Consider the following 26,980-nt stretch of genomic DNA (forward strand, 5'->3'; position numbering starts at 1 on the left):
TTATGCAGGAACTGACCAAATCGGCAAAAGCTCACTCTATGCTGCCTTTCTTTTGGCTGATTTCCATGCTGCAGTATTGACTGAAAATGCCATCCTATCAGATTTCAAGTGCCTGTTCTTGGGGTCCGCCTGCTGCTGAGCTGGTTCATTTCACTGATTCAAATCTTGGCACTAGACTTAACGTGGAATTACATTAGGTAAGGTTTGTTGCTAAAGAACATCCAACTGACAGGCTGAAGTTTTGGTTCCTTATGAGAAAATGTCAGTGCACAACTTTTGACACATCAGTGCTTTTCAGAGCTGTGTCAAAGTGTGTTCTAGCCCATCACCTGCTGGGCAGGCCCCAGGGGTTCTCATGGACCGGCTGAGGCCGGTACAATAAATGTATGCCCAGCATCAAAATAACATTGATGCCAGATATTTGAGCAGCTGTGTGCTGGGGGAATAGGAGAGCCCCACAGCCTGGGTATAAGCACAAGACACACGTATTTAACGGACAGGAATCTCAACCTTGCTGGAGTTTGAACTGGCTGCAATTATCAAAGAAAACATTTGACAGAATGGGTTGAAGAGACGGGTGACTAAATCAGCCTATTAGTGAAAAAATGTAAGTGGAGTGCCTAGTCGAAGTTCAAAAGTGGGACGGGGTGTGTGTGGCATCAGGAAGTACAAATTCTAACATCTATTTCCCCTTTCTCTTTTGGAGGGATAGGGAGGAAAACTAAGAACACATGCCTTACTTTGTCCCCAATTCTTTTCCCAGCCCTTAGCATTTTGGGGAGTCTTCAGGAAGTGGTAAGTAAGGCCCCCGTTTCTAAAGATCTTCATCCCCATTTAGGCTCATGAGATGCCTACACACAGATTTCACACTTGCCTACTACAGTAGAGTACAAAGTACAGTCGAACGTCAGTTTTCAAACGTCTTGGCTGCCAAACGTTTCTAAAGCCAAACGCCGAAAACCCGGAAGTGAATGCTTCTGTTTTCGAACGCACCTCGGAAGTCAAACGACTTCCAAGGCGTTTCTTAATTTTCCCCATTGAACTCTCTGACCGCCCTTTGATCCTCTATTTTTGAGCATTTCGGAAGTAGGTTGCAAATATAACATCATTATGCAATAATAATAGCCCAGAACATGGTCTGAAGATACATGAGCTCACCATCTTGCTTGCTGGAGCTAGGCTGGTCTGGGCAGTAAGAAAAAAATTGACATGATGCAGGATTGAAAGCATGAAGTACTTTACACAATCCTGATGCGTAATTTAGGAATTCGCTAAGAATAAAAGTTGGAGATGATGGCCAACAATCTATAGATTTCTTGAAAAGGGCATTGGGCCCCCTATTCAGGTGGACATAGGAAGTTGCCTTGTATGGAGTTAAATCGCTGGCCCATTTAGCTTAGTATTGTCTACACTGACTGGCAGCAGCTCTCCAGGGTTTCCGGCAGGTGCCTTTTCCCAGCCGTACCTGGGCATATTGAGGATTGAACCCGAGACCTTCTGAATGCAAAGCAGCTTCTCTACCACTGAGCTACGACCCCTCCCCCAGAAGTAGTACCCCTCTGCACAACAGAGGCTAGAGGCAGAACACAAGTAGCCCCTCACTTTCACACCCTGCTTGTGGGCTTGCAAAAAAGCTGGTGGACTAGTTGGGAACTTGATCTTTGGTGCTGACAAATGTTCACAAGGAACTGCCTGCACAGCAAGGTCCATTGTGTCCGCATAAATATATTTGTTGCATTCCCCTATAAATAACAATGCACAGCTGTTGCAGTTCTGTGTAATGGGTTGCTGGTTGTTACATGCTGATGCTCTCCATAAACTAGAACGGAAAAGTACTGTCCCTTGGGATAAAGGCATTGCACTATGAGCCTCTAAGAGGAAGAGTTGCCCCGTTCTCCACCTCTTCAGGAAGGGATCATGCCTTTGTTTCGCTTCCGGTCTGCCATGGCACGCCGATTATGATTAGCCCTGGTCCCTTTGCTGGCTTCTTTCTTCCTGCGCTCCTGGACTGTCTCTCGGCTCTGGCCGTGTCCCTTGGCGCTGCCCAAAATGACACCTGAATTGTCCGGCTTGTGCCTGTGTAAGAGGAAGAAGAAAAGTTCCATTGCTAAGTTCCACCAAATAGGCACAACAAATCTCACTGGTAGTGTAAGAAAAGGGAGGGGAGGGGAAGCAGTACAGGTCAACAGAAACTTAATGGGTCTGAGCACCAGAGGGTCACAGTAATCCTGAAATGCAAAATCTGTAGAAAAGACAGGGACAGCCATCTCAGAAGTGATACTGCTCTATATGTCAAATGTGGCAGTGTCCAAGTAACGAAAAGTTTTAAAAATTCCGCCAGGGGAACAGTGGGCCTCCAGAAGCTGCTGTACATCTCCCATCATCTCTGAGCATTGGTCATGCTGGGCAGATGGAAGCAGGAATTCAACATCCCCCAAGTTTCCCCTCCCAAGATTGTTGTGCTTGATTATTATTATACATTGTACCCCATCTTTCCTTGAAGGAGTTTGAGGCAGCATCTGTGACTCTTCCCTTCCCCATTTTGTCCTCCCACAAACCCTGTGAGTTAGGTTGGGCTAAGAAACATCGACTGGCCCAAGGTCACAAGTGAAGTTCATGGCTGGTTGAGTGCGGATTTGCACACAGGCCTCCCAAGTCCTCGTCCAACATTCTGACCACTAAACTGCAAAGGCTCTCAGGTATACTTCTAAATATTAGTCCCTCAAAGTAACAGAACACTAGAGATATACTATTCTCCATTCCACCAATCAGAATTCTGACACTGCCTCTTTTATTTCCTTCAGACAGCTGAAGACAGGACAAAAGGAGTAAATCATGTGTTAGTGGAAGCCTTCAAGTGCCCTCACACTAACCGGGTAAATACCATATTTTTTGCCCCATAAGACGCACCGGCCCATAAGACGCACCTAGATTTTTTGGGGGGAAATAAAGGAAAAAAATTTTATTTCCCCCCCAGGTGCGCTGCGCTACACCAGGAGCTTGGGGCGTGCTGAGCTCAGCGCGCCCCAAGCTTCTGCGTGCGCGCAAGCAGTCCGCTAGCCTTGGGAGAGCCGCGGGGCTCTGCCAGGGCTAGCGGATCGCTGCGCTACACCAGGAGCTTGGGGCGTGCTGAGCTCAGCGCGCCCCAAGCTTCTGCGTGCGCGCAAGCAGTCCGCTAGTCTTGGGAGAGCCGCGGGGCTCTCCCAGGGCTAGCGGATCGCTGCGCTACACCAGGAGCTTGGGGCGTGCTGAGCTCAGCGCGCCCCAAGCTTCTAGGTGCGCGCAAGCAGTCCGCTGCCGCCCCAAGCCTCGCGCACCCGGTGGGACCTCCTGCCGGGTGCGCGAGGCTTGCAGACACTCGCCCGAAGCAGGGGGAGCCCTCCCGAGGGCTCCCCGTGCTTCGGGCGACAGGCTGCCTCCCCAAGCCTCGCGCACCCGGTGGGACCTCCTGCCGGGTGCGCGAGGCTTGCAGACACTCGCCCCATAAGACGCACCCTGATTTCCCCTTCATTTTTGGAGGGGAAAAAGTGCGTCTTATGGGGCGAAAAATACAGTACACATTGGGGTCACAGTTATGATTTGTAGACATGGCTGTGCCTTAGGATAGTTAGTCATGGAAGCAGCCCTTGATTTAATCCTGCAGGGTGCCCAGGACTCTCATCCAAGTGGTTCTGACCAGTGGTTTGTGATTGTGCTCACAAAGTTATCAAATTCAGCACATATGTGAATGGAAAGCCCTACATATTCACAGTTATATTTCTAAAGGGGTGGTGGGCAGAATAAAAATGAGGGAATTGGTGAAAAGAAAATGGGAGGCAATGAGGTGGGTCACATCCTTTCAAAAAGGCCGGAACATAAGAAGAGGCTGCTGCATCAAACCAATGGCCCATCTAATCCAGCATTCTGTTCTCACAGCGTCTATAGAAAACCTACAAGCATGATTCAACCACAAGAGTACTCCCCTCCCCATCCACCACTGCGTGGTTTTCTTAAGAAGCATTACTGCTTCTCACAGTTAAAGGTGAACATAGCTATTGCAGTCAGTAGCCAATGACAGCCCTATCCTCTATAAATCCGTCCAATCCTCTTTTCAAGCCATCCAAGTCAGTGATTGCTGCCTCCTGTCGAAGCGAGTTCCATAGCTAAAAATGTGGTTTGTAAAGAATTAGGAGGCTCAGGGTTAAAAAAAAGATGGGTGGGAAAAGGAGAATTGACAGTGAAAAAAAGACATTGAAATAAAATGCATTTAAATGTTAAATAAGTTAAAACTAATCAGGGAAGCAGCAGGAATGAGGTACAACAACAATATAAATACCCCATCCAGCTGACTGGGTTGCCCCAGCCACTCTGGGCAGCTTCCAACAGATATCAAAGCATAATAAGACATCAAACATTAAAAACATCCCCATAAGATTAGTCATGGTCAGCTGACACTCCCACTTTAAAAACATCTGCTTGAGAAAGTCCTCCAACCCTTTGGAGTGGATTTAAGGGGATGCGGAGGACTAAAATGAGGAGGGGTAATCACCCAAAAGTTTTTCCCTCCCCATTCATCTGATGGAAGCTTTCCCGTCAGCTGAGCAACTCAGCTGGATACAGCACAGAGCAAGTCACTGGGCTGCAACCAAGAATTCTTGGAAGAACTCAAATGTGAATTTGCTGATCTTCTAACAAGAGTACGCAACCTTGTTCATGAAACTGGTTTTCTTAGCAGAGGATTGAAAGGCAGCCAACATAACACCTATTTTAATATTGCACACAGGAATTCCAAGTCCCAAGGATACGGCAGTGGCAGCTAGACCAGCTGTTTGTTGTGAAGGGTTGTCAGATATGGCCCTCTGTTTGAAGGGGTCCCCTATTTGAGGGCTGTTGGTCCACATGTGGTCGAAAGACCAGGAGCCACAGAAGGGGAGTTGCATCTTACCCTTTCCTGGCGAGGAAAGTCATCCGCCGGGCTTCAGCTCTCTCCCGCAGCACAGCTGGGTCCTGCACAAAGTGGTCCTGCTGCACATGAAGGAAAGAATGGAGCCCCAGTTCATTTCCAGTTCAAAATGCTGGTGGGCCCTCCAAGTGCTGTTGAACTAATTAATGCTCCCAACATCCCTGATGGGCCAGGCTGGCTGAGGCTGATGGGAATCAGAGCCCAGAAGCATCTGCAGTGTGGATGAAGGGGAGGGGCCCCACCTCCCTTATCTCCACAGAAAAGGGGCTAGTCCTCAACAAGGCAGTATGCTCTTTGTTGTGGAGATGGATCTTTGGGGCCCTTTGCGCTTCCCCAGTCTCCCCTCCCCTCCATCTTACTTACTTCCCTCCCTCCACTGTCTTCTCTGTGTTGAATTTTAGCCTGTAACCTCCTCAGGGCAGGGACCCATCTTCTTGCTGCTGCTCTGTACAGCCCCACAGACTGTGGTTATCATTACATCTCCATTGGCTGAAGTGCATCAGCTCCACTTAGCCACAGGGATATCGGGAGGCCTCCCCGGCCTGTTCCAAAAGAGCCATCTCCCCAAAGAACAGCACTGCGAGGGTTTGCCTCACAACCCCTTCCTCCCCCTTCAGAGCTGCCCTGCAACAATCACCTTTGCAGCCCCCTTTTCATCAGCTGCCGCCAACTCCTCTTCATTGTCATCTTCCTCGTCCTCTTCTTTCTGATCTTTTGGTCTCAGAACTTGAGGGATGGTAAATGGCCTAATGCAGGGAGAAATGAATGGATGAGACTTTCCAAGGAGAGGGATTGCTTTTCAAAGCACTCTGGGAACTGTAGTTTTGGGAGGGGAAGAGTGGTCTCTCCTAACCCTTAAAAAAACTATAGCTCCCAGAATTCAGAAGCCATGACTGTTTAAAGTGGCATCACAGGGCTTTAGTTGCATGGTGTGAATGCGTCCTGACTGTGGAAAAGCTACACATGGGACGTAGCTGAGAATGGAGGGAAAGGTAGTGCCCTTCAAATCACACTTGCTGCACTACACAAATGATTATGGCAGGCTCCATTCAGAAAGGCCTCTAAACTCACCTCCTGCTGATCAGCTCGTCATCTGAGTCGGCGTCATTTGCTCCCACCTGGTTGCCATCATAGGTGTCATCGTATTCATCCTCATACTCATCCGGGTAGGAAAGACCTGCTCCGCTCTGCTCTGGGACCTCCTCCACTATCACAGAGTACTGGCTGTAGCGCTCCCTCTGCTCATTCACAAGGCGCTTGTCATTCACCAGACTTTTGGTTGAGGCTTTGTCACTCCTGGGAACGCAAGGAAAACCCAGCCAGATCAGAACAAAGGCTGATCTGGTTTCCACACAGAAACCCCGAGGGAATGGCCACGGGTCAGTAGTGGAACATTTGCTTCAGAAGTTCCCAGATTCAATCTCCTGCATTTCCAAGGTAGGGCTGATAGAAACTCCTCTAAATCCTAGAACACCGCTAGCAGCCAATGCACACAACTAGATGAACCAATGGCATGACTGGGCATTAGGGAGCTTCCTACATCTTAAGGAAAGGCTTTAGCTCACTGGCAGAGCATCGGCTTTGCATGGAAAAAGTCTCAGGTTCAATCCTCAGCATCTACAGGAGCCCTGTCCCCTGCTCAAAAACCCAGAGAGCCACTGCCAGTCAAGTGTGGGCAATACTGAACTAGATGTACCAATGGCCTGGCTCCATATAAGACACACAGAATTCCTATTTAAATCAGCCTTTAATTTGGAACCATGCGAACTAGAGTCTTACCTCGTTGTAGGGAGGTATTTGCTGTTATGCAGTGACAGAACACATGCTTTGCAGGCAAAAGGTCAAAGGTTCAATTCCTGGCATCTCCAGGTAGGGCTTAGGAGACAGCAGCTGCCAGTCAGTGTAGTAGACAATACTGAGTGAAATTGACCAACAGTCTGACTCAATATAAGGCAGCTCCCTCTGATGTTTAGCCATTTATATACTCCACAAATTGAACAATGTCTATATTATATAAGCACATTGCCATTGTAATGTGGAAGCGCTGTAGCTCAGTGGTAGGACACCTGCTCTGAAGGAGGTCACAGGTTCACTCCCCAATGGCATCTCCAGGTAGGGTTGGGAAAGACTCTGTGTCTGAAATGCTACACTAGATGAACCGATGGGTCTGAATCAGTAGCCTCCTAAGTGAGCGCTCCTTATTCTTGAGCATGACACCTTCTCCTTCCCATTTCCCTGGCTGGCTGGCTCCCCGCTCCCTTTGGACTGACACTTTGGTTTTGAGATCCCAGCCAAGCAAATGACATTTTGGACTTGTCCTTTCTACAGACATCTTCTGGTGATACTGCCCGGGGCTGTCGTTCCATGCTGGGCCCTGATCCTGCAGATGCTAAGCCTGGAACTCCCACCAGCAACCTACACTTTTGATCAGCGCCACACCCCCTATGCTTCAGTAAGCCTTACCAAGGAACAATGTCAAAATCTGCTTCCTAACTGCCAAGCCAGCAATTTATTGTTATTACTTTGCTCCCGGGGATATACAAGGTATTCACGTCTGGGCTTTTCCGTGCAGCATTCCTCTCATACCATGGATAGAAGATCATGTCTCAGGAGCAAGTGCAACTGGAACAACCAGCTGCTTGAGGCATCCCAGTGTTGACTTAATGAAAGGCTTCCTTGCAAGCAAAGAAGCAGAGGGGAAGTCCCCTCCAGGGCTCCACCCTTGGCTTTCCTTACATCAGGAAACAGCTAGAGGGAGCTACAATTCCCAGAGCGGTTTGAAGATTGTAGTTCCAAGGAAGGGGATAGGGGTCTCTTCCTAACAACTCTCAGGACCCTTAACAAACTACAGCTCCCATAACTTTTGGAGGGAAGCCATGACCGCTTAAAGTGGGATCACAGTACTTTAAATGTATCGTGCAAATGTGGTCTTAATCTTAATCAGCAAAGTGATTTTTAAAAATTATCATAGTGCCTTGAGAGCAGCAGATGGGCAGACTGTGCTGGTTGGGGCATATGGGAGTTGTAGTCCATAGCGCCTGGAGGCCACCAGACTGGTGAAGACTGATTCAGGTGGTATTCTGGCATTAGAACAATTGAGGGAGGGATTAGAAAGGTAACAGGGGTTGTGAAAAGAAGCTGCCACCACGCCAAACAATGGCGAAAAACAGGTTTTGTTTTAAAAAATACTGGTTACAACAGCCAGCACTCATGATAACACTCCAGAAGTCAACCTCTGCTCTCTGAAAAATGGCCCTTTCCAGATTCCTTCCTACCCATGGTGGGAGGAGAGGGGAAGGGACAGAACCTTCCCGGGTCAATGATGTTAAAAGCTGGAGCACTATGAAAAAGGAACAATGCCCAACACTGATGGCTAGAAAAACAGATCCGCCAATCCCAACCCACAGAAATTACGCAGGGCAGGTACAGGAAAGCTTTGGCCCTCCAAATGTTGCTGAACCACAACTCCCATCATCCCCAGCTATTGGCCAAGCTTGCTAAGGCTAAGTGGAATTGTTTTCAGCAACACCTAGAGGGCCACTCCTGATGTAGGGTCTTTATCTTTACTGGTAATATTTCCTAACTTGACAGCCATTGATCAGACACAGCCTGAAAGGGTTGTCCAGGCCCCAGGCAACTCACCTCTTGCCTTTCTGCACACGGGAGAGATCCAGAGAGTCCTGGCTGAAAACATCAAACTCATCGTTCTGGAAAACGTTGCATCGGGAAGTGAGAAGAGGTGTTGGGTCTGGCTTCACTGACCTGACAGGAAAAGATCAAACCCTCCAATTTACTTTATTTATTCTTGCTTTTATATCCCACTTTTCCTCCAAGAGCTCAAGGTGACATAGATGGTTCTCCCTCTCCCCATTTTATCTGTACAACAACCCTGTAGGAGAGCTTAAGCTGAAAGAGCACATGGCCCATGGTCAGCCAATGAGCCTTAACATGGCTAAGTGGCTATCTGAACCCTGGGGACGCAGTTCTTAACTCAGCACTCTAACCACTACACAACACTCTTCAGAAGCACAAACTTGAAAAATTCCTCACAAAACCAAGCAGCAGCCTGTGGCTCTGGAACTGCAATTCTAAGCCCACTTATCTGAGAGCTGCACCGCCCAAACTCAACAGGGCATGCTTTTGAGCAGACATGTACAGCAGACATATGCTGTAGCTGATTTAAGGGGATTTCAATCAAGGTCAGTCACCAATACACTGATTATAAATATGCATATTTATATATAATATATAAATATGTTATTGGGTTATTGTTTTTATTTTTATTTTAGATATTGTGATCTTTTCTGTGAACTGCCCTGAGACCTCTGGGTGTAGGGTGGTATTCAAACAAACAAACAAACAAAATTAAAATTAATAATACAAAATAGCACCACTGCCACTTTTTTATTCCTAGTCAAATGCCTGGTTTAAAAGAATGCTTCTTTCCACAATAAGGTAAAAATCAGATTAAAAGCATCCTTGAAACTACTAACAAAGAAAAATGATGTGTGGATGGTCCACATTGAACCCACTATTGATGCACTATTATTGTATCCGTAACATGCCAGCAATACAAAATTCAAAACAAACAAACAAAACCAAAAAACTGAACATGGCAGCCTGCAGTGGGTAAGAGAAGCAACTCCCCCATCCAGATCTACCTGGGCATTGCTCGGTCCAGCTTCTGCAAGGCTGCCACCAGCTTGTCCTCCAAGACGTTGTTGATCACCTGCTCTACGCTGTAGTTGTACTCCTCCAAGCAGGCCAGGACAAAGCCTTCTCCAAGGTCAGGGAGCAGGTCCTTCACTTGGGAGATCAGGGAATCCAGCTCCACTCCAGAGACCTTGCACACAGGGGCCGCAGCTGCTCCAGCGTACTAGACACATCAAAGGCAACAGGCAACGTTACCCCAGAAGAGTCACAATGCTGAAAGTAGCTGGGTGTGCAGAACCATATCCAGGGGCAGGGTGGGGGGTGGTTGTCATCAGGTTGTCATCAAGTTTTTGTGCCAAATATGCATAAATCAAATTCACACACCCCCAACCCTCTAGCTTTCCCCCATTATCTAAATGCAATGCAGGCTCAAAGCAATTTCCATATGAAAGAGGCAAACATGGAAGGGAGGATGAATCTCTCAGGAGCAGCAGGGCCCACTTTGTTCAGAACACTCCTTACAATCAGCCCAGGAAGTGGCACAACCTATAATCTTAGTCTCAGTACTGCCCTTGTAGAATTCAAGCGGGAGGTCAGATAAAACTAAAATGAGTTGATTCTGCCTACCAGTGGGCACCACCAGCCACCTCCCTCCCCCCGCTTTCTACCTGACAATGGTCAGCAATGATCAGAGTCCAGCGGCACTTGGGGGTTCCCCATCCCAGATATGCAGGTTCCATGGCTAACGTAGGTAGCTCCCCGACAACCTTGTTCCCCAGTTCGCAGCAAGTCAAGGCTAGCAGCATGCCCTGAAGACTCACCTCTGTGTGGTTTTCCTCCCTGAGTGTCTCTAGCCCCTCTGTATTACTGGGCAGCACCGGGGCCATGGTTTCCGGCAGGGGCAGGTTGTGGGCTGTTTTTTTCCTCCTGTCCACTCCCTCCCAGGCACTGTCCACTCCTTGCAGGATGTAAGCTGTCCTGGTCTCATCTCTGCCCAACAGCATTAAGGCACCACACACATAAATCTGATGCAAATCACACACAATGTAACTATAAGCCCTGGCATTCAGGGCAGATGTGCAGGGGTAGGTTGTGGATTTTCATGCATTCGGGGAAAGATAACCTGCACATTCTCAGAAGCACCCTTGTTCCTTATTGTTACAGATTCCAAGCCTGAATTGTGGTGAATGTCTGCATTCATTAAACCTTGAGGAGGAGCAATGTTTTGGAGGATGCAAGCTAGTCTTCCCCAACGTGGTGCCCTCCATAGGATTTGGACTACAACTCCCATCAGCCCCAGCCAGGCAAGTGGAAGTCCAAAACATCTGGAGGGCATCAGGTTGGTGAAGGAAGTTCCCCAGAAATGCCAGCAGAAAAGGATACAGTGTTGAGGAGGCTTGCTGGAGGAGGCTCACATCATCTGCTACAGGAAAGAGCTCGTCATAATCACGGAGAAACCTGCAAATATAAACACTGCACAATTACTAGGGAGACCTTCCCAGCAAAAATGCCTGCCTTGTGAAATTTACATGCAAAATGGACTGCCGAACAGTTTCAATGGCTAGGGAGGTTTTTAAAAATGTAATGAGCCACCCATAACCTGGGTGAAAAAGATGTGTGTCTTTCAAGCCAGCTGCCCTACTGTACACACATGCATAGACTTTCTCCAGCCCCACTAATGTTGCCGGACAAAGCAGGTTTGCAACACAGCTGTACTGACTGGGACTGATGGCTGCTGTAGGCCAGGCTGCATTGACAAAATATATTCCAGAGGTTGTAAAGGACCGCCAACACCCAGTCAGGACTCTCACCTCCTCTCCTGAAGCACTGAGGTGAAGATCTGCAGGAAGTCTTCTATGTAAGGCTGGATATTATCACAGCTGAAACAAGAGGGTAATGTTAACAACAACGAAGGAACCTGTATAGGCTTAGGTGCAGCTTGTTCATCCAAGGGGGCTGATCCTTGGAGCTGGGAGCAAGAGGTCTTGGGTTCAGTTCCCAGACAAGCCCATGTTCCTAGGAAAGGAAGCTAGAGCTCAGTGGCAGAGCACACCCTGTGCATTCAGGGCTCCCAAGTACAGTTCCTGACATCTCAAGGTTCAAACGGCAGATGATTGGGAAAGATACTGCTCTGCTCCAAATCCTGGAGAGCTGTAGCTTAGTGGTAGAGCATCTCCTATGCATGCAGAAGGTTCCAGGTTCAATCCCCTCAATCCCCAGGTAGGCTAAGAAAGTGAAGGCAATACTGAGCTGGGTGGACCAATGGTCTGACTCAGTACACTGAAGGGCCGTTGCTCAGTGGTAGACCATCAGCTTTCCATGCAGAAAGTCCCAGGCTCAATCCCAGCACCATCAAGAAGCACTTGGAATGTCTCCTGTCTGAAACTCTGGACAGTTGCTGTCAGATGCTGAGCTAGATGGACCAATGGTTTGGCTTGACATAAGGCAGCTTCCTGTGACAGGGGAAGGGCCACAGCTGAGTGAGAGAGCATCTGCTTTGCACGCAGAAGCTCCTAGATTTGTTCCCCAACATCTGTAATCATTATCTGATTCTGGGGTTTCTTTCCTGGTGTCATAGATATGAGTGTGTAAAGGCAACCCACTGCATGGAATCCATGAACATAACAAGTACCTGCTTTCCAAAATAGGTTGAAGGCACAACTGGTTTATGATCATATGGAAAACTTCCACCATCTTCTTCCGAGAATGAGACAGCCTCTTCCACAAATCCGACAATAAGCTGATGGTGGGGAGGGGAGAGGGGAGAGAGAATTTCTGACACAGAAGCAAATGGAAGTTGTAGTGGTAGTTGTTATTACTATTATTTTCTTCAACCTACTCTTCATTGCAAGGTTCCAAAGTGGGGTATATACGTTCAATAAAACACTAAAAAACATTAAAGCCATGATTAAGTACAAAGGCTAGATTTAACTAAGCAGTCCCGCTGGTGAAAGTCCAGGCTAGGACTTCTCCTAGCTCAATGGAGCTTCCCTCCCTAGTCCAAGAACATCTGAAATGGCAGCAGGATGGAGAAAGCTGCTCTAACCATTATACCTTACTGGCTCTCCTATATCTCGGGGGGGGGGGGCGACCTCCAGCCCAATCAATTGCAGCAGGGAACAGAGATAACACAACTGAGCAGGATGAGTTACTGATGAGTAGGGGTTAAATCCTGCTCAGTTCAGCAGGATTCCATACAACCCTCTTCCTGAATTTAGAAGGAACCCACAGCTAAAACGGAGTGAGAGAGCCTTTGTTGTAGCTGCACTTTGCACCTGATGACATTGTGATGTCAGGCAACTGTCAGGTGGGCAGCTGCCCAAAGCCGATCCTGATGAGGATCTGGCCACCACCTGCTCCTAAACGATGGTGGAACTTCAGGTATGCTGCAGGAGCAACCTGGGCAGATATATTGCAGGGCTTGTGCCTGGAGGGGACAACTGCACTTATTTCAGAGGGGAATGGTCACCTCCACAGGAAACATACCTGCTGTCCTCGCATTGCCTCTTCTTAATAGCAGCCTCCAGTTCAGGTACCACCAGCTCATAAAATGCAGCAAGCCTTTTTTGAAAAAAGTGAAACACACCTAATTGTGAATTAGATAGATAGATAGCTATATACAGAGACAGAGAGAAATCAAATCAAGGAAGGCTATGTGTACAACATTCTAATATTGATAATACAGAGGAAGCTGGGAGGGGGGTCATAGCTCTGTCTAGAGTAGGTATAGTCACATGGTGCCCCACAGATGCTATTTTAAATCTGGTACTGTTTGCCTTATTCAAAAAATGGTAAGCTGCTCTGACACATTTTTTTTTTAGTAAGCAACTCTAGGAAACACTTTTTAGCTTTCATACCATTTGGCATTAAGTACTACCACACAGCAGTTGCTGGTTCTATTATTCTTGATGAGCGATCGCCTTGGGATATTTATTGTATCTATCATTAACTGATCTGTTTCAATGCTTGTTTTATGATGACCTTAAAATAATATAACATAATCAAACCGAGTTGTTAGATTGTCGTGTTACGTTTTGAAATGATTTAGTATTTGTTATTGTAATGATTTGTATCTTTTGTTTTGAAGCTGCTTTGAAAAGTGTCATGCAAATTTAAATAATGATAATGACAATAAATAAATATAGAGGGTGATGAAGAGGATGATAATAATGGATGCTCTCTCAGCTGTAACCTTTTCTGAGGCAGTGTTCTTCAACCTGGTGTGATCCCAGTGTAGTTGGACTACATCTCCCATCATCCCTGACCAAAGGCTAAACTGGCTGGGGATGATAAGAGTTGGAATCCAACAACACTTATCTAGTGGAATTGAAGCACGTGCACACACACACACACACACACACGCGCGCGCGCGCGCACACACACACACACACACACACACAGGCAGCCTACTAATATACCTGTAGCAGAAGTCATGCTTTTGGAATGTCTGGCAAGCCAAAGGAAAAACATCCAGAAAGGCCCAGAGGGTGATGCAAGTGTCACACAGGTACAGGACAATATCCTTCAGCTCCTAGGAGGAAAAGAAAGGAAGGCCTTTCATTTAAAAAAAATAAATCAGATTTTAAAGCACAATTTTATTTTTCTTTTAAAAGTAAGCTGCCAAACAAAGCAATTCCCTGCCCTAGATTCCTCTCCTCCCTGCCCCAGTCTCTGGGTTCACTTCCTCCTCAGAGTTGGCATAACATCGCACCTCAGAATCTGAACCAGGGAGGTCCTAGAGCAGTCAGCTCCATTATTAGGCCCACCACAAGAGGTAGCATTAAAGGACAGCAAACCGACAATTCTTTACATCAGATTTTAATTTTAAGCCAGCTTTTTCCTGCCTGATGACCTTGTAACATTTTAGACCAACTCCCACAAACATGGCCATGCTGTGGCTGACGGGAGCTGTCATCCAAAACATCTGGAGAACATTTAAGCACATAAAATTCCATGAAACTGAGTGATCAGGACAGCAAATGAGGGGCAGAGCTCTTCCTCAAGATTCTTTGGGGGAAGTCATGTCCTTTAAATATATAGTGTCTATGCAGCCCTGATCCACAAATTCCCAGCTGTCATTTAAAAACACACACATACACACACACAAGCTTCTAGCATTTGCAGAACCAGATGAAACCAAATTTACAGGCAGTATATTCTCCTCATTTTTCATGAGAAACTAGCCTGCTTACCCCCATCTCCCCAAATCAGTGTTTTCCTTTGTCCCCTAGAAAAATTATTGCAGATGCCCATGGTTCTGTTTATCAAAGAATACAAAGAAAGGAAGTGTTCAGTGAGATTTTAAAACCAAACACATAAAATATCAATACAGAAAAAGTGTATCGCAAAGCACAGGAAAATTCATGTGATGAGGAAAAGCTGCCTCACCCAGTCACAGGACAGGGAAGGGAATGTGTTACTAGCAACCATGTGCAGAATGAGACATAATCTGTTGGGTGGGGTGGGGAGAGAGAAAGTATCTGCGGTGAAGATTAAAGCTGAGGCCAGCTTTGGAGGAAGTACATTGGTCCCAGGAAATACCTGCCCCACCCCACCTGCAGAGGAATATCCCCAGGAGTCAATCGGATTCTTTCCTCCAGCTTCTGTGGTGTGGATGAAGCCCCTTCACACTGCAAGCCACATGTATGCAGAATGCTGCTGAGTACCTAGAAGGCACAAAGGGTCCATAAGCGGAATACAACTGGGTGCATTTTGCCTTTTATTGATGGTCATCACCTGACCAAGGTTATTGTTGTAGTTGTTTAGTTGTTATTACAAATAAATAAATAAATAAAAAATTATAATAATTTATATAATATAACAACAACAACAACTTAATGTATTTATATCCCACATTTATCCCAAGCTGGAATTCATGGCAGCTTCCAACATTTAAAAACATTATATAATACCAAGTAATTATATCAAACTAGTTACATACAATGATTAAAACACATCAGAACACATTTAGAACCAGCAATGAAAATCCAGTTTGCCCTGACAGCAGTCCAGAGATCAGCACAGACTGAATCTTAGTTATCAAAGGCCTGTCTGAACAGGAAGATTTTGGCCTGCTGGCGGAAGGATAACAAAGAAGAAGCCAGTCTTTCCCCTCTTGGGAAAGAGAGCAGTCACAGAAAAGGCTCTCTCTCGGTCACCAACAATCGTGCCTCTGGTGTTGATGGGACCAAAAGCAGGTGCTGAACTAAGGATCATAGCACCTGGGCAGGTTCATATAGGATTTTTCAAGTCACCTGGGTCCAAGCCACATGGGACTTTATAGGTCTGCTCTCCAAGGAAAGAACTCCCTTCCTTATAAAGGGGGGCCAAGGAGCATTTTTTTCCAGCTTCCAGTTCATATTTCCTTCAGGCCAATTTTCTGGTGTGTGTGTGTGTCACACTGGATATACTGGCTGGGGGCTGATGGGAACTGGAGTCCAACAACATTTGTTTCCCCACAACTGTTACAAATGGGAACAGAGCTTCTCAAATAAGCCCAAGAAGAAGTACAACCTGAAGGACTGTAGGCACGGTTTCATCCAAGTCACTGAAATAGCTTGGCTGCTGAGTAAAGATGTTTTCTGAGGGGTAGGGTAGAGAGGGAGGAAGAAAGGGAGGAAAGAGAAAAAGACTGGTTTCAGGTAGGTTAAAATATCCAACACCACAAAAGGCTTCACACTTAATTAGGAGATCTCCATGCATCCTCTTCATGTTACACGTAACTCATATTGGCCTGGTCTGAATGTTGCATTAAGCCAAAGTATGGTTTAGCACATCCCTCTCTATTTTCCACCCAGGCAAGGGAGAGGCATTATCAGAGTTCAAGGACACACTCCAGCCAGGCAAAAACACAGAGGGAGGGTATAAAGCAGGACCAGTGAATACCAAGGGTCAGACAGAAAGGCTTGGAGCGCCATATCTGGACCCCAGGTCCAAGGTTCCTCAGCCCTGCTTTAAAGCTTTAATGTCCCTTAGCAATGGGCCATTTTGGAACAGCCCCTCTTTAAAAACCATTGCAGCTGAATGCTGGTTTTCTGTTTCCTAGTAAAGAAATAATGGAGCCTGACTTGACCAAAGTGAAAGTAATATTAAACAGTAAATTAAGAAACAGACACCTTACTCCCACAATTAGTAAAGCCAATTGGACTGAGGAAAGTGGCAAATTTGATTTAAATCCTGATTTTTAGAGGGTGCCGCCCCCCAACACTTCACACACACACACACCCATTCCCTCACTAACCAATCATCTTATGGAGCAGAGGACCGTTGCCTTTTCCAAAGAGCACACACAGATCCAGGATTTTGGGGATATCAAACAAGAAGTTATTGTAAAGGATCTCTCCAAAAACAGATGGCGTGATGAAGTGATCCTAAAAAGGGGTAGGGAGAGAAAGATATTGAAAGATGCTTATGGATAACTAGCAAAACGCCCTTTGTCGTCATGACAGATAGGAGGAGGAGTTTGGATTTGATATCCCGCTTTATCACTACCCAAAGGAGTCTCAAAGCGGCTAACAATCTCCTTTCCCTTCCTCCCCCACAACAAACACTCTGTGAGGTGAGTGAGGCTGTGAGACTTCAGAGAGAAGTGTGCCCAAGGTCACCCAGCAGCTGCATGTGGAGGAGCGGGGACGTGAACCCAGTTCACCAGATTACGAGTCCACCACTCTTAACCACTACACCACGCTGGCTCTCTACTGCAAGCGCCCTGAGGGGGTTGGGGAGGGATGATGCACATGTGTGCGTAATTGCCCTTCATGCTGTGATGTAAAAGTTTAAGAGGACAAAGGACAAGCCAGTCTTTATAGTCAGCAGGAAGAGCACAAGCCCTTGATTTAGGGGCTGGCCTGGAGAGATCTAAAAGTGCTCTGGATTTTGCTGCCTTTACAGAGCATCCTTTGAGCAGGGTATATTTAGGGCGAAAAGGCTCTACAGAGTAGCTTTTAAGTACGCATAGGCATTCAGAATTTAGACGATACCACATGCCTCCAAAGAAGCTCCAGGGCAGCTCACGGCATGACAAAAACATAGCACCATGATCAATGAGCACAGATTAAAATTCATCTCCCTAAATCAGCAGAACTGACATCTTAAAGCCATAAACACGGTAAAACAGGATAAAATCGCACACAAGCAACCACCTACCCCTCTGTAACTCCAAACATCCACATAATATACCTAAGGACAGTGACAGGGCAGGACCTATGAACATTTCCCAGGGTTTTGTTTTCACAGCATTGTTACCACTACTGAGAAGGATATATTCCTTGGCTACATCAATCCGACCAGGCATCTGCAAGTTTCAGCTGAGCTTTGGAGGCACTCAGAAGGAGGTCTACAGCTTTTCAAGTGCCTCTGAAGCCCAACACAAGGCAAGGGATACCTCTTGCTTGACTGCCAGAAACTAGTTGAAAAACCCATCAGTGGAGGGGGCGCAATTAGTTGAAAAACCCATCAGTGGAGGGGGCGCAATTAGTTGAAAAACCCATCAGTGGAGGGGGTTCATGGTCCTGAATCTAACTTCAGAAAAGTGGAAGGATTCACAGCAAAGAGGCTCTTCCAATGACCTTAGTGAACAAAGAGGGTAATATGTGAAAAGTACACCGCTGATGCCACCTGGTTGTTGCGAGAAGTGATTAACAGGTGGCATTTCAGATGGACTACAACTCCCATCACCCCCAGCCAGCATGGCCAATTGTCAGAAATGGGGGTTGTATTCCAGCAACATCTAGATAGCCACACGTTAGACACCTGTGCTTTTAAAAGTTAAGAACAGTGGCTTGTTTCCAATGTTAGCGCTACTCAGAGTAGACCCACTAAAATCAATCAACATGGCTCACTTAGGTCCATTAATTTCAGTTGGTCTACTCTAAGCATTGGATACAATCCATCTAAAAAAGGAAAAGAAAGAGGGAGCCCATGGTGTTCTTGCAGAGAGAACCAATAGGAACAGCCAGTTTTGCCTTCTTTCTTACAGGATGTATTGAAGTTACTTCTATGAAAATTAACTTGAAAAGAGTTGAGGTAATTAAGGGTATGGAACCTCAGACATGGAGGCTTCTCTATCTGGCCCTCAGAAACCCCCCCAGGCCACACCTCCTCTCCCCAGGCCACACCTCTCAGTGGCCTTGCTTTGCACCATGAGTGTTTTTGCCTGGCATGACCATGTACTGAAACATCAAGCTTCTTGCTCTCCTGGATACAGGACAGGGGGGGGTGTCAAAACCAGCCTACTATGAAACCTTAAGATTGATTTCATTGCTCCACCTGCTTTTGCCACTGGCCCTGACTGCCACTGGCATGTGGCCCTCAGAAGGTTGCCCAGAAAGAAATGCGATCCTGGAGACGATAAAGGTTTTCTGCCTCTGAAATAAATAACCTCCATGGAACTACATCTCTTTGAAGGTTCCAACTAATTGAACCTCCCTGGTGGCAAGACAATTTATGTACATGGAAGCCCCCAGAGGAAACAGCTGACAGAATATTGGATCAGGACCTAGGTTCAAACTGGGCTCCTCTTTGGCTGAAAAGGCACCACACATGTTATTTGTGAAGGTGAAAGGAAAGAAGAAAATGTTCTTTCCCACCTCGGCCTTCAGGACAGAATGGGCTATATACCTAAACAAATACATTAACATTTCCCGAAAACCATTTGAATATATTGGAGCGTAACTGTGCTTCTATTCATTAATGCCTAGGGAATGCCATATATATATACACACACACACACACACACACACACACACACAAATCCAGGTAGAGGCTATGAAGGGAAAGCCATTAGGAAAGACAAACAGAAACCTGCTATTTTTCCGCACACAAAAACATGTACACACATCTCAAAAGCAGACTGAGTAAAGAAATTATTTACTTTAGACTCCTTGTGAGTGGACATTCGGAGGAAGGTTAGGAAAACGTTCCGATGGAGGCGTCTCTGGAGGTCATTCACCTCTGGAGGCAAGTCCACCACTGTGTCAAACTTGCGAGGGGCGTGGCGCAGGTACGAATCCAGGCACTTCTGGAGCGTTTCATCAAATATCACCTGCCACAAGGAAACAAGAGGCCTCATGGGAAAAAGAAATCTGGCCGCCTAGCAGGACAGCAGATCACCGCAGGAACTTATGTCAGTCTATTGCACGTTGAATCAACAAGTGAGCAAAACATTTTAAGATGAAGGCTGCACCAAAGAAGCAAAGATTCCAGGACACTTGGGGGGGGGGGACAGGACATTTTCAAAGTTTCATTACACCACACATTTATCTTGCGTGTAATGCAGAGGCCTGGCCTCACCCCCTTTACAGGTTTTATTATACTCATTTACAGAGTCAAACATGCTTCATAAATAGGACCACTGACCATTTTAATTGCTTTTTAACTGGCTGGTTAAGCCTCCTGATTCACGTATCAAAATCTCAAGCTATGCCTTTTTGAGGTATTGAAGGAAGCATTAAGATAACTTACAATTTAATAAATAAAAGAATCTGGTAAATAAAATGTCACAGCTTGAATAAAATATGATCCTGAATACTATCTTTTTACTTTCTATTCAGTAACACCAGAGACTCAAGGTACTCCTAAAAAAACCCCACAAAAGGTGTGCCCATAACTCTCAGCCTCAACTATCAAAACTGCATTTGTTACATTTTTTCCCCTTACTTCTAGCAGCAGAAATGGGGAAGCCCACCCCTCAATTCCTGTTGGACCACAAACTCCCATCATCCCTGCCTGCCTGCAATGCTGGGGTTGATGGGAGTTGAAATCCAACAGGACCTGGATGGCCAAAGGCTCCTCACCTCTCCCCTACGAGCTCCTTGCTGATGCTTCTACAGCAGGTGCTAGAGTGCTCAGGTGAAAGAAAAAAGGGTAGGGCTTTAAGAGTTGTGAGCACAGGTGGAGAACCTGAGGGCTAGGGATGAAATGCAACCCCTAGGACTCTCTCTAGTACACAACCCTTCCCTGCCCCCTCCTTGACTGCTTTCACTTGACCAATATGTGTCCTTGAACACAGTTTATGTCTCTCATTTGCCTGGATCGAGAGATGTGTGTACAACTGGGGGTGCAGAAACGCCTGACTTCTTCATGACTGGAACTTAGCCTACTGCAGAAAGGAACGATTCATACCTTTTGTCTCACCCGCTTTTGCCTCTGGCCCCACCCATCCCTAGCACATGGCCCCCAGAAGGTCGCCCAGGAGGGAAATGCAGCCTCCAGCATGAAAAAAAGGTTCGCCACCCCAGTGTAGAAGGAGGGCTTATACTTTCATCGTCACCACCAACACATCTACACATGCTTCTTTCTTCCTTTACAAAAGAAATTATACCTGGCACCAGAATTTGTCATGAGGCAGAGTCAAAAGCCACTCCAGGTCATCTGCAACAAACTTGGCTCTCTCCCAGAACTCCTCCAGCAGGGCACGGTCGCCTCTGGCTTTCGGTGGGGGCTTATACAGCACAAAAGACCGCTCTGTTTTCTTTTCAGGATGCTGCAGAGAGGGGGAGGAATGCCACGGGATGTCAACAGGTCAAAGACTAAACAGAAGTCCTTGGTGTTGGCTTTCTGAGCTATCTCAAGAACCTGGGCACACCAAGGATAATTCTCCTATTTGTCAGAAACTTGGCCTGTGGTTTAGCAGGAATCCAGCCCCTCATTTGTTGCTGCCTTTGGCTTGCTGACTGCTCCCGTTTCTCTTTCATCGCAAGGGGCCTGCTGAGTGGCGGTTTGGGAAGAACTCCTTGTTTTGCAAATGACACTTTTAGAATCCTGCAGAAGTCACAACAGACGCTGCCTGGCTCCTGTTAAGATAAGAGCTGGCACCTTCCTCGTGCTCCTGTGTTTTCAAAACTAAAATAGCAGAAGCTGGATGGAGAGCACTCTTTGGATGTGTTGAGAATATGCCAGGATCCTGTACTAACAGCCACAACATAGTGTGAAAATGGAAAACCCGTATTCCAGGGGTGACCAGTGTCTATTGGGATTGGTAGGGCAGAAGGCATGGGATCAATCAGTAGACGGAGCCAAACCAATGAGAGGCAGAGCCAACCAATTCTAGTTTTGTCTCCATCCTCCTGCTCCCTACTGAGCTCCATGAGGGCAACACTGAGACTAAGGAGGAAGAAGCTGACAGGCAGTAAGTGAGAAAGCAGGCAGATGGAGGCAGACATGTTAGAGTGCCCTATTTGCCCTAATGGAGTAGTCTCTACTGTGACTGCACAGGTGACAGCTTTTCAAGGGAGCTGGAAGGGGGAATTGTGGATTCAGTGCTACTCACAGGAAAAGCACATATCCATTTATTTTGCTCCATGTGGTTTAGGTTTTGCTTTAGTTTTTCCATTTTTTATTTTTAGTGTCCTACTGTGGTTTTTGATGAAACTGGTTTTGCAGCTAGAGAGCTCGCTGGGACAAGTTTGAGAAAACCTTCCTGGTGTAGCAGAGGGAGGAAAAAATCAGAAGCCAGAGAGGAGGCCAAATGAGATTTCTGGTGGGTAGGGGTGGGGCTGTGGTGCCCTAAACAGCAACTGGCTCTGGCTTTTCTCCATAATGAAGAAAAGCAGGATAAATTATGCAAAATAGAAACAATGACAGAATGCATTAGACAAAACAAATCCTGCATAATTTACACAGCTTGCTAATTTCAGCTATTTTTAGGGCAGTTTCTGTTTTTAGTGCAGGAAACCTACAGTTCAGTGGACAGATGCCAGATCACTGTGAAGAGAATCAGAACTTACAGGGTTAACATAGGTTTCCAGTTATAACCAGGAATGCCAGGCAATAAGAGGAAGGGAATTCTCTATTTTGTTATTGCACTTGATTTGCTTTTGGACCAATTGTCTTTTTGGAACAGTAAAACAGTAGAGCAACTGTTTTGCATGCAGAAAGCCCTGGGTTTGATCCTCAGAGTTTCCAGGTATTGCTAAGAAAGTGCCCTGTCTGAAACCTTCAGGAGCATAGGACCAATAGCATAGAAACCTGCAACCAGCCAGTGTAGGCCCAGAGAGGGAAACATGTGGCCCTCTAGATGTTGCTGGGGTGCAGCTTCTACCATCCCTGACTATTGGTCATGCTGCCTGAGGGATAATGGAAGCTGGAGTCAAACATGCTCAGGAGGTTCCCACCCCAAGTTAAACGAGTCATATACTGCATTTTCACCCCTTAGCTAATTTTATTCTATGCATTAACAAAAATAAGAAGAGAATGGGTCAGGCTTCTGAACTGCAAAAAAAAATAAAAGCACCCCGCTTACCAGGGCAGGTAAAGTTTTCATCTTCCCAGTCAGTGAATCTTTCTCTGTAAACTGGAGCTCATCCAGTGGCAGTGCTGGCATGCTGCCGTGTTATCTCTGCCTTTAAAACATAAGCACATAGACACAGGTTGCATCAGGAACTGTTTCAAGAATGCACAACCAGCAACAAGCAAGACAGGTTGCTCCTAGTACAACAGCCACACCTAGAGACATCTGCTATGTTTTTTACACAAACAGAGGAGCTGATGTGCAACTCAGAAGGAAAAGTATTTGTGGGCTTCCTGCACGAGGCCCAGAGAGCTAAGCATAATTTAGAGATATTGGTCATCGCTTCATGAATAGGCACCAGAGAGTAAGGGAATTTTAAGGTGTACAAAGCAATACAAATATCTTAAAGGCAACAGAATCAGAGATGGGGACAGGTGTTGTTGGACTCCAACACCTGTCAATCCCAGCCAGCATAGTAAACCATCAGAAATGAAGGGAGTCATAATTCAGCAGGATCTGGAGTCGATTCTGTACAGTGGGCTACATTTCTGACTAGCTCTCTTGTGGACTCCTGAGCAGCCATTGCCTCAGGCTGATACTCTGTGGTCTGGCTAAATGGCTAGAGCTTGTGCCTTGCATGCAGAAGGTCCCAGGTCTGGTCCCCAGCATCTCCATGTAGAGCTAGGAGAGACCTGTCTGAAATCATGGAGAGCCACTGCCAGTCAGTTGAGGCAATACTGAAATGGATGGACCAATGGTCTGGCTAAGTATACGACAGCATTCCTATACTGTCATCTAGCCAAGCTTGTTTCCTATTACTAGCTTTATTGGGGTTCTCTGGAATGCAGTTGGGAGATAACCATAAGAGCTTATGGTATATTTCTAAGATGCTTGAGCTGTTAATCAGAGGTGGAACAGGTGAGTATATATTATCAGGTCTATATATCACACTTGATCTCTTCACTCTATGCAGATTTGTTGTCATTTCAAAACACAACAGGAGGAGGTGAGTAGTACATGTGAAAAGGATCTAGGGTCTTAGCAGACAACAAACATAACATGAGTCAACACTGTGATGCAGCAAAGAGTAAGAACCAAAACAGTATGACTCTCTTTTTTAATGCTTCCCTGAAAGGAGGGAAGATGAAATCTAATTTATTTATTTATTTCTTACATATATACCCCCCTTCAAGGAGCTTAAGGCAGTGTACTCCTCCCAGTTTTATATCACAACAACCTTGTGTGGGAGGTTAAGCTGGGAAGGAGTTGGTTGCGGTGAAGTGGTTAGGGTGTTGGACTAGGACCTGGGAGGCCAGGGTTCAAATCCCCACTTGACCAGGAAGTTGACTGGGTGACCTTGGGCCAGTCCCTACCTCTCAGCATAACCTACCTCACAGTGTTGCTGAGAGGATAAAATGGAGAATGGGGAATGGGGTGGAGTGGGAATCCAAGTATGCCACCCTGAGCTCTTTGGAGGAAAGCAGGGATATAAAATATAATATTTTTAAAATAATATAAAAATAATCAAATTATTGATTTAATCAAACCAATAATTTAATTTTTTTTAAAAAAAACCAAGATTATGTCACCCAGTGACAAAGTCAATGCTGAAGGTGGGAACTGAGCCATCACTGCCACCCAGCCTAACTTACAAGAGGATGGGGGGTGGAGGGAGGGAGGGAGGCAAGGTCACTGCTTTGAGCTTCTTCAAGGAAGGGTGGGACGCAAAACAGAATAATAAATGTAAATAAATATTAATATTAATACTGTAAATGTGTGTGTATAAAATGAAGTCACCCAATTGCTGAAGGGGGAAATCTGGCCACTTCCTCTCAACCGGACCTATCTCACGGGGTTGCTGAGAGGAACGATTGGGGGAGAACCAGGTAAATCGCCTTGAGCATTGCCTTAATAAAACACAACTAATTTTTTTAAAAAAATAATGTAAATAAGCAAAGTCACCAAGCACCAACATCACTGTTGAAGGAGCGCTTCCACCCCCATCATTCAGCCTGGACACAGAGGTCCAGCTCCAAGGGCCTTCTGGCAGTTCCCTCACTGTGAGAAGTGAAGTTGCAGGGAACCAGGCAGAAGGCCTTCTTGGTAGTAGCGCCCACCGTGTGGAATGCCCTCCCATCAGATATCAAGAAAATAAACAACTATTTGACTTTTAGAAGACATCTGAAGGCAGCCCTGTTTAGGGAAGTTTCATTGCTTTTTTATGATTTTTATTACAGTGGTACCTCGGGTTACATACGCTTCAGGTTACATACACTTCAGGTTACAGACTCTGCTAACCCAGAAATAGTACCTCGGGTTAAGAACTTTGCTTCAGAATGAGAACAGAAATCGGGCTCCGGCGGCGTGGCAGCAGCAGGAGGCCCCATTAGCTAAAGTGGTGCTTCTGGTTAAGAACTGTTTCAGGTTAAGAACAGACCTCCAGAAGTTCTTAACCCGAGATACCACTGTATTAATATTCTGTTGGGAGCCGCCCAGAGTGGCTGGGGAAACCCAGTCAGATGGGCTAGGTATACGTAGTTATTGTAATTATTATTGTTGTTGTTGTTGTTGTTGTTATTTATTATGATGATGCTGAAAGGGGTTTTCGAACCCACTCCAGCCCCTCTGCCTAACCTCTCTCACAAGGTTGTTGAGAGGATAGGGAGGAGGGAGAGCCGGCCATGCTACCTTGAACTCCTTGGAGGGAGGGAGGAAGGCAAGGGTTTAACAAAATATAACTTTAAAATAATGTAAATGGTGAACTTTAAATATACGGTCATCTGGTGACGACATCATAGCTGGAGGTGTGGATTCGAACTCGGGGATCCACGCTGCCCAGCCACCCACTAACGAACCCCGCGAGTCACGACGTCACTGGCCACCAACCCCCCCACCCACACCAGCTGCCACGCTGCCCGTGTAACGTTATAACGGCCATTCCTCCGGCTCTCGCGCGCGCCTGCCCCGCCCCCTTCGGTTCATTCCCCTCCTTCCCTCAGAGCGCCCCGCAGTCAACCACTGACCCGAGGCCCGGACGCCCTCCAGCTTCCCCGGCCGCTTTCGTTTCTTTTCGACACGGCTCAAATAATAGTCCCCCACCCGGTTTTCCCTGCCGGCCTAGTGCTTCCGGGGTCGAAGAAGCGCTTCCGGTTCGGAGGAAGGTCCGCCGAGATAATAAACGTAGCAGTTGTTAGTCGTCATATTATGCTCCTCTGCAGGATAGAAGCTTTGGTTCTGTTTGCAGTTTTTGCGGGTGATAAAGGGTTGGATCAGGATTAAGTGTAGACCCTTTGAAACCAGAGTTAATTAAGTTCAATTCAACAGTTTTCAGTAAGCCCACACTTATTTATATTTTTATATTAATTTTTGTCAGAAAATTGGTTACTCAGATGTTCCATGGTGTTGAAATCTGGGGCTCTGACTAAAACTCCATCAAAGTTTTGGAAATGGAATAATTTCTCCCCAGCCCCGGAAACAATACTCTGCCACCAGGAATATTGGCATCTCAGCCAGAGGGCCTTCTCGATGGCGGCAACGCTCTCCCACCGGATGTCAAACACATAAATAACTTTATGACTTTTAGAAGAAACCTGAAGGCAGCCCTGTACAGGGATTTTTTTTATTGGTGTTTTATTGTGCTTTAATATTTTGTACAGTACTACCTGGAATTGGGTGATATCCAACTCCAAGGAGCTCAAGGTGACATACATTTTTTTTTCTTTCTAATAATTTTTTAATTATATCTTTGAATTGTTGAAAGAAAGAACTTAACAGAAGAGAAAACAAGTTGCATATAACATTATTGAAATGGTACAGTTGCAATGGAATCCTATGTAAATACGCAGATACTTCTATATCTTTGGCAGTAAGGACGTATATATATAAACAGTTTACCAGTCTGCTAACCAAATGGTGGTTCAAATGATAACACTGTCTCCTGTGTTTTGTCATTATGTGTGCCTTAATACAAAAGAAGAGTAATATTGAAGAGCAGGAAACCTTGCTGACTATGGTTTATACTGCATTTTAGCATAAACTGTAGGAACCATCTGACCTTGTGCCTCTTAGTTTGTAAATGAGATTAAATCAAACTGTTGCAGGGTGGGGGGGGGATGGAAACCTGACTTTTTTTAAACTAAAGCCACTATAATTTGTCG

The 26,980-nt window shown here is 46.1% G+C and overlaps 1 protein-coding gene across 3 annotated transcripts; it reads right to left on the bottom strand.

Moving 5' to 3' along the window:
• Positions 1-1,763: 1,763 nt before the first annotated feature.
• Positions 1,764-25,997, bottom strand: ASCC2 (activating signal cointegrator 1 complex subunit 2). Of its 3 annotated transcripts, none has more exons than XM_081174840.1 (19): positions 25,847-25,997; positions 22,836-22,935; positions 20,916-21,077; positions 19,467-19,637; positions 16,836-16,965; positions 16,109-16,176; positions 15,151-15,261; positions 14,014-14,126; positions 13,082-13,156; positions 12,228-12,335; positions 11,407-11,475; positions 10,979-11,053; positions 10,417-10,585; positions 9,604-9,818; positions 8,585-8,704; positions 6,014-6,238; positions 5,580-5,688; positions 4,925-5,001; positions 1,764-2,076 (listed from the first exon to the last, which is right to left on the bottom strand). In XM_081174840.1, exons 2-19 carry the CDS (start codon positions 22,914-22,916, stop codon positions 1,905-1,907), a joined length of 2,250 nt encoding a protein of 749 aa, XP_081030966.1. In that variant the 5' UTR covers positions 22,917-22,935; positions 25,847-25,997; the 3' UTR covers positions 1,764-1,904. The 3 variants fall into 3 exon arrangements, with proteins under 3 accessions (XP_081030966.1, XP_081030964.1, XP_081030965.1); XM_081174838.1 differs by having other exon boundaries at positions 4,925-5,004; XM_081174839.1 differs by lacking the exon at positions 25,847-25,997 and adding an exon at positions 25,512-25,675 and having other exon boundaries at positions 4,925-5,004.
• Positions 25,998-26,980: the final 983 nt, after the last annotated feature.

This window comes from Podarcis bocagei (assembly GCF_964188305.1).
Source record: "Podarcis bocagei genome assembly, chromosome: 16".
Classification (NCBI taxonomy): domain Eukaryota; kingdom Metazoa; phylum Chordata; class Lepidosauria; order Squamata; family Lacertidae; genus Podarcis; species Podarcis bocagei.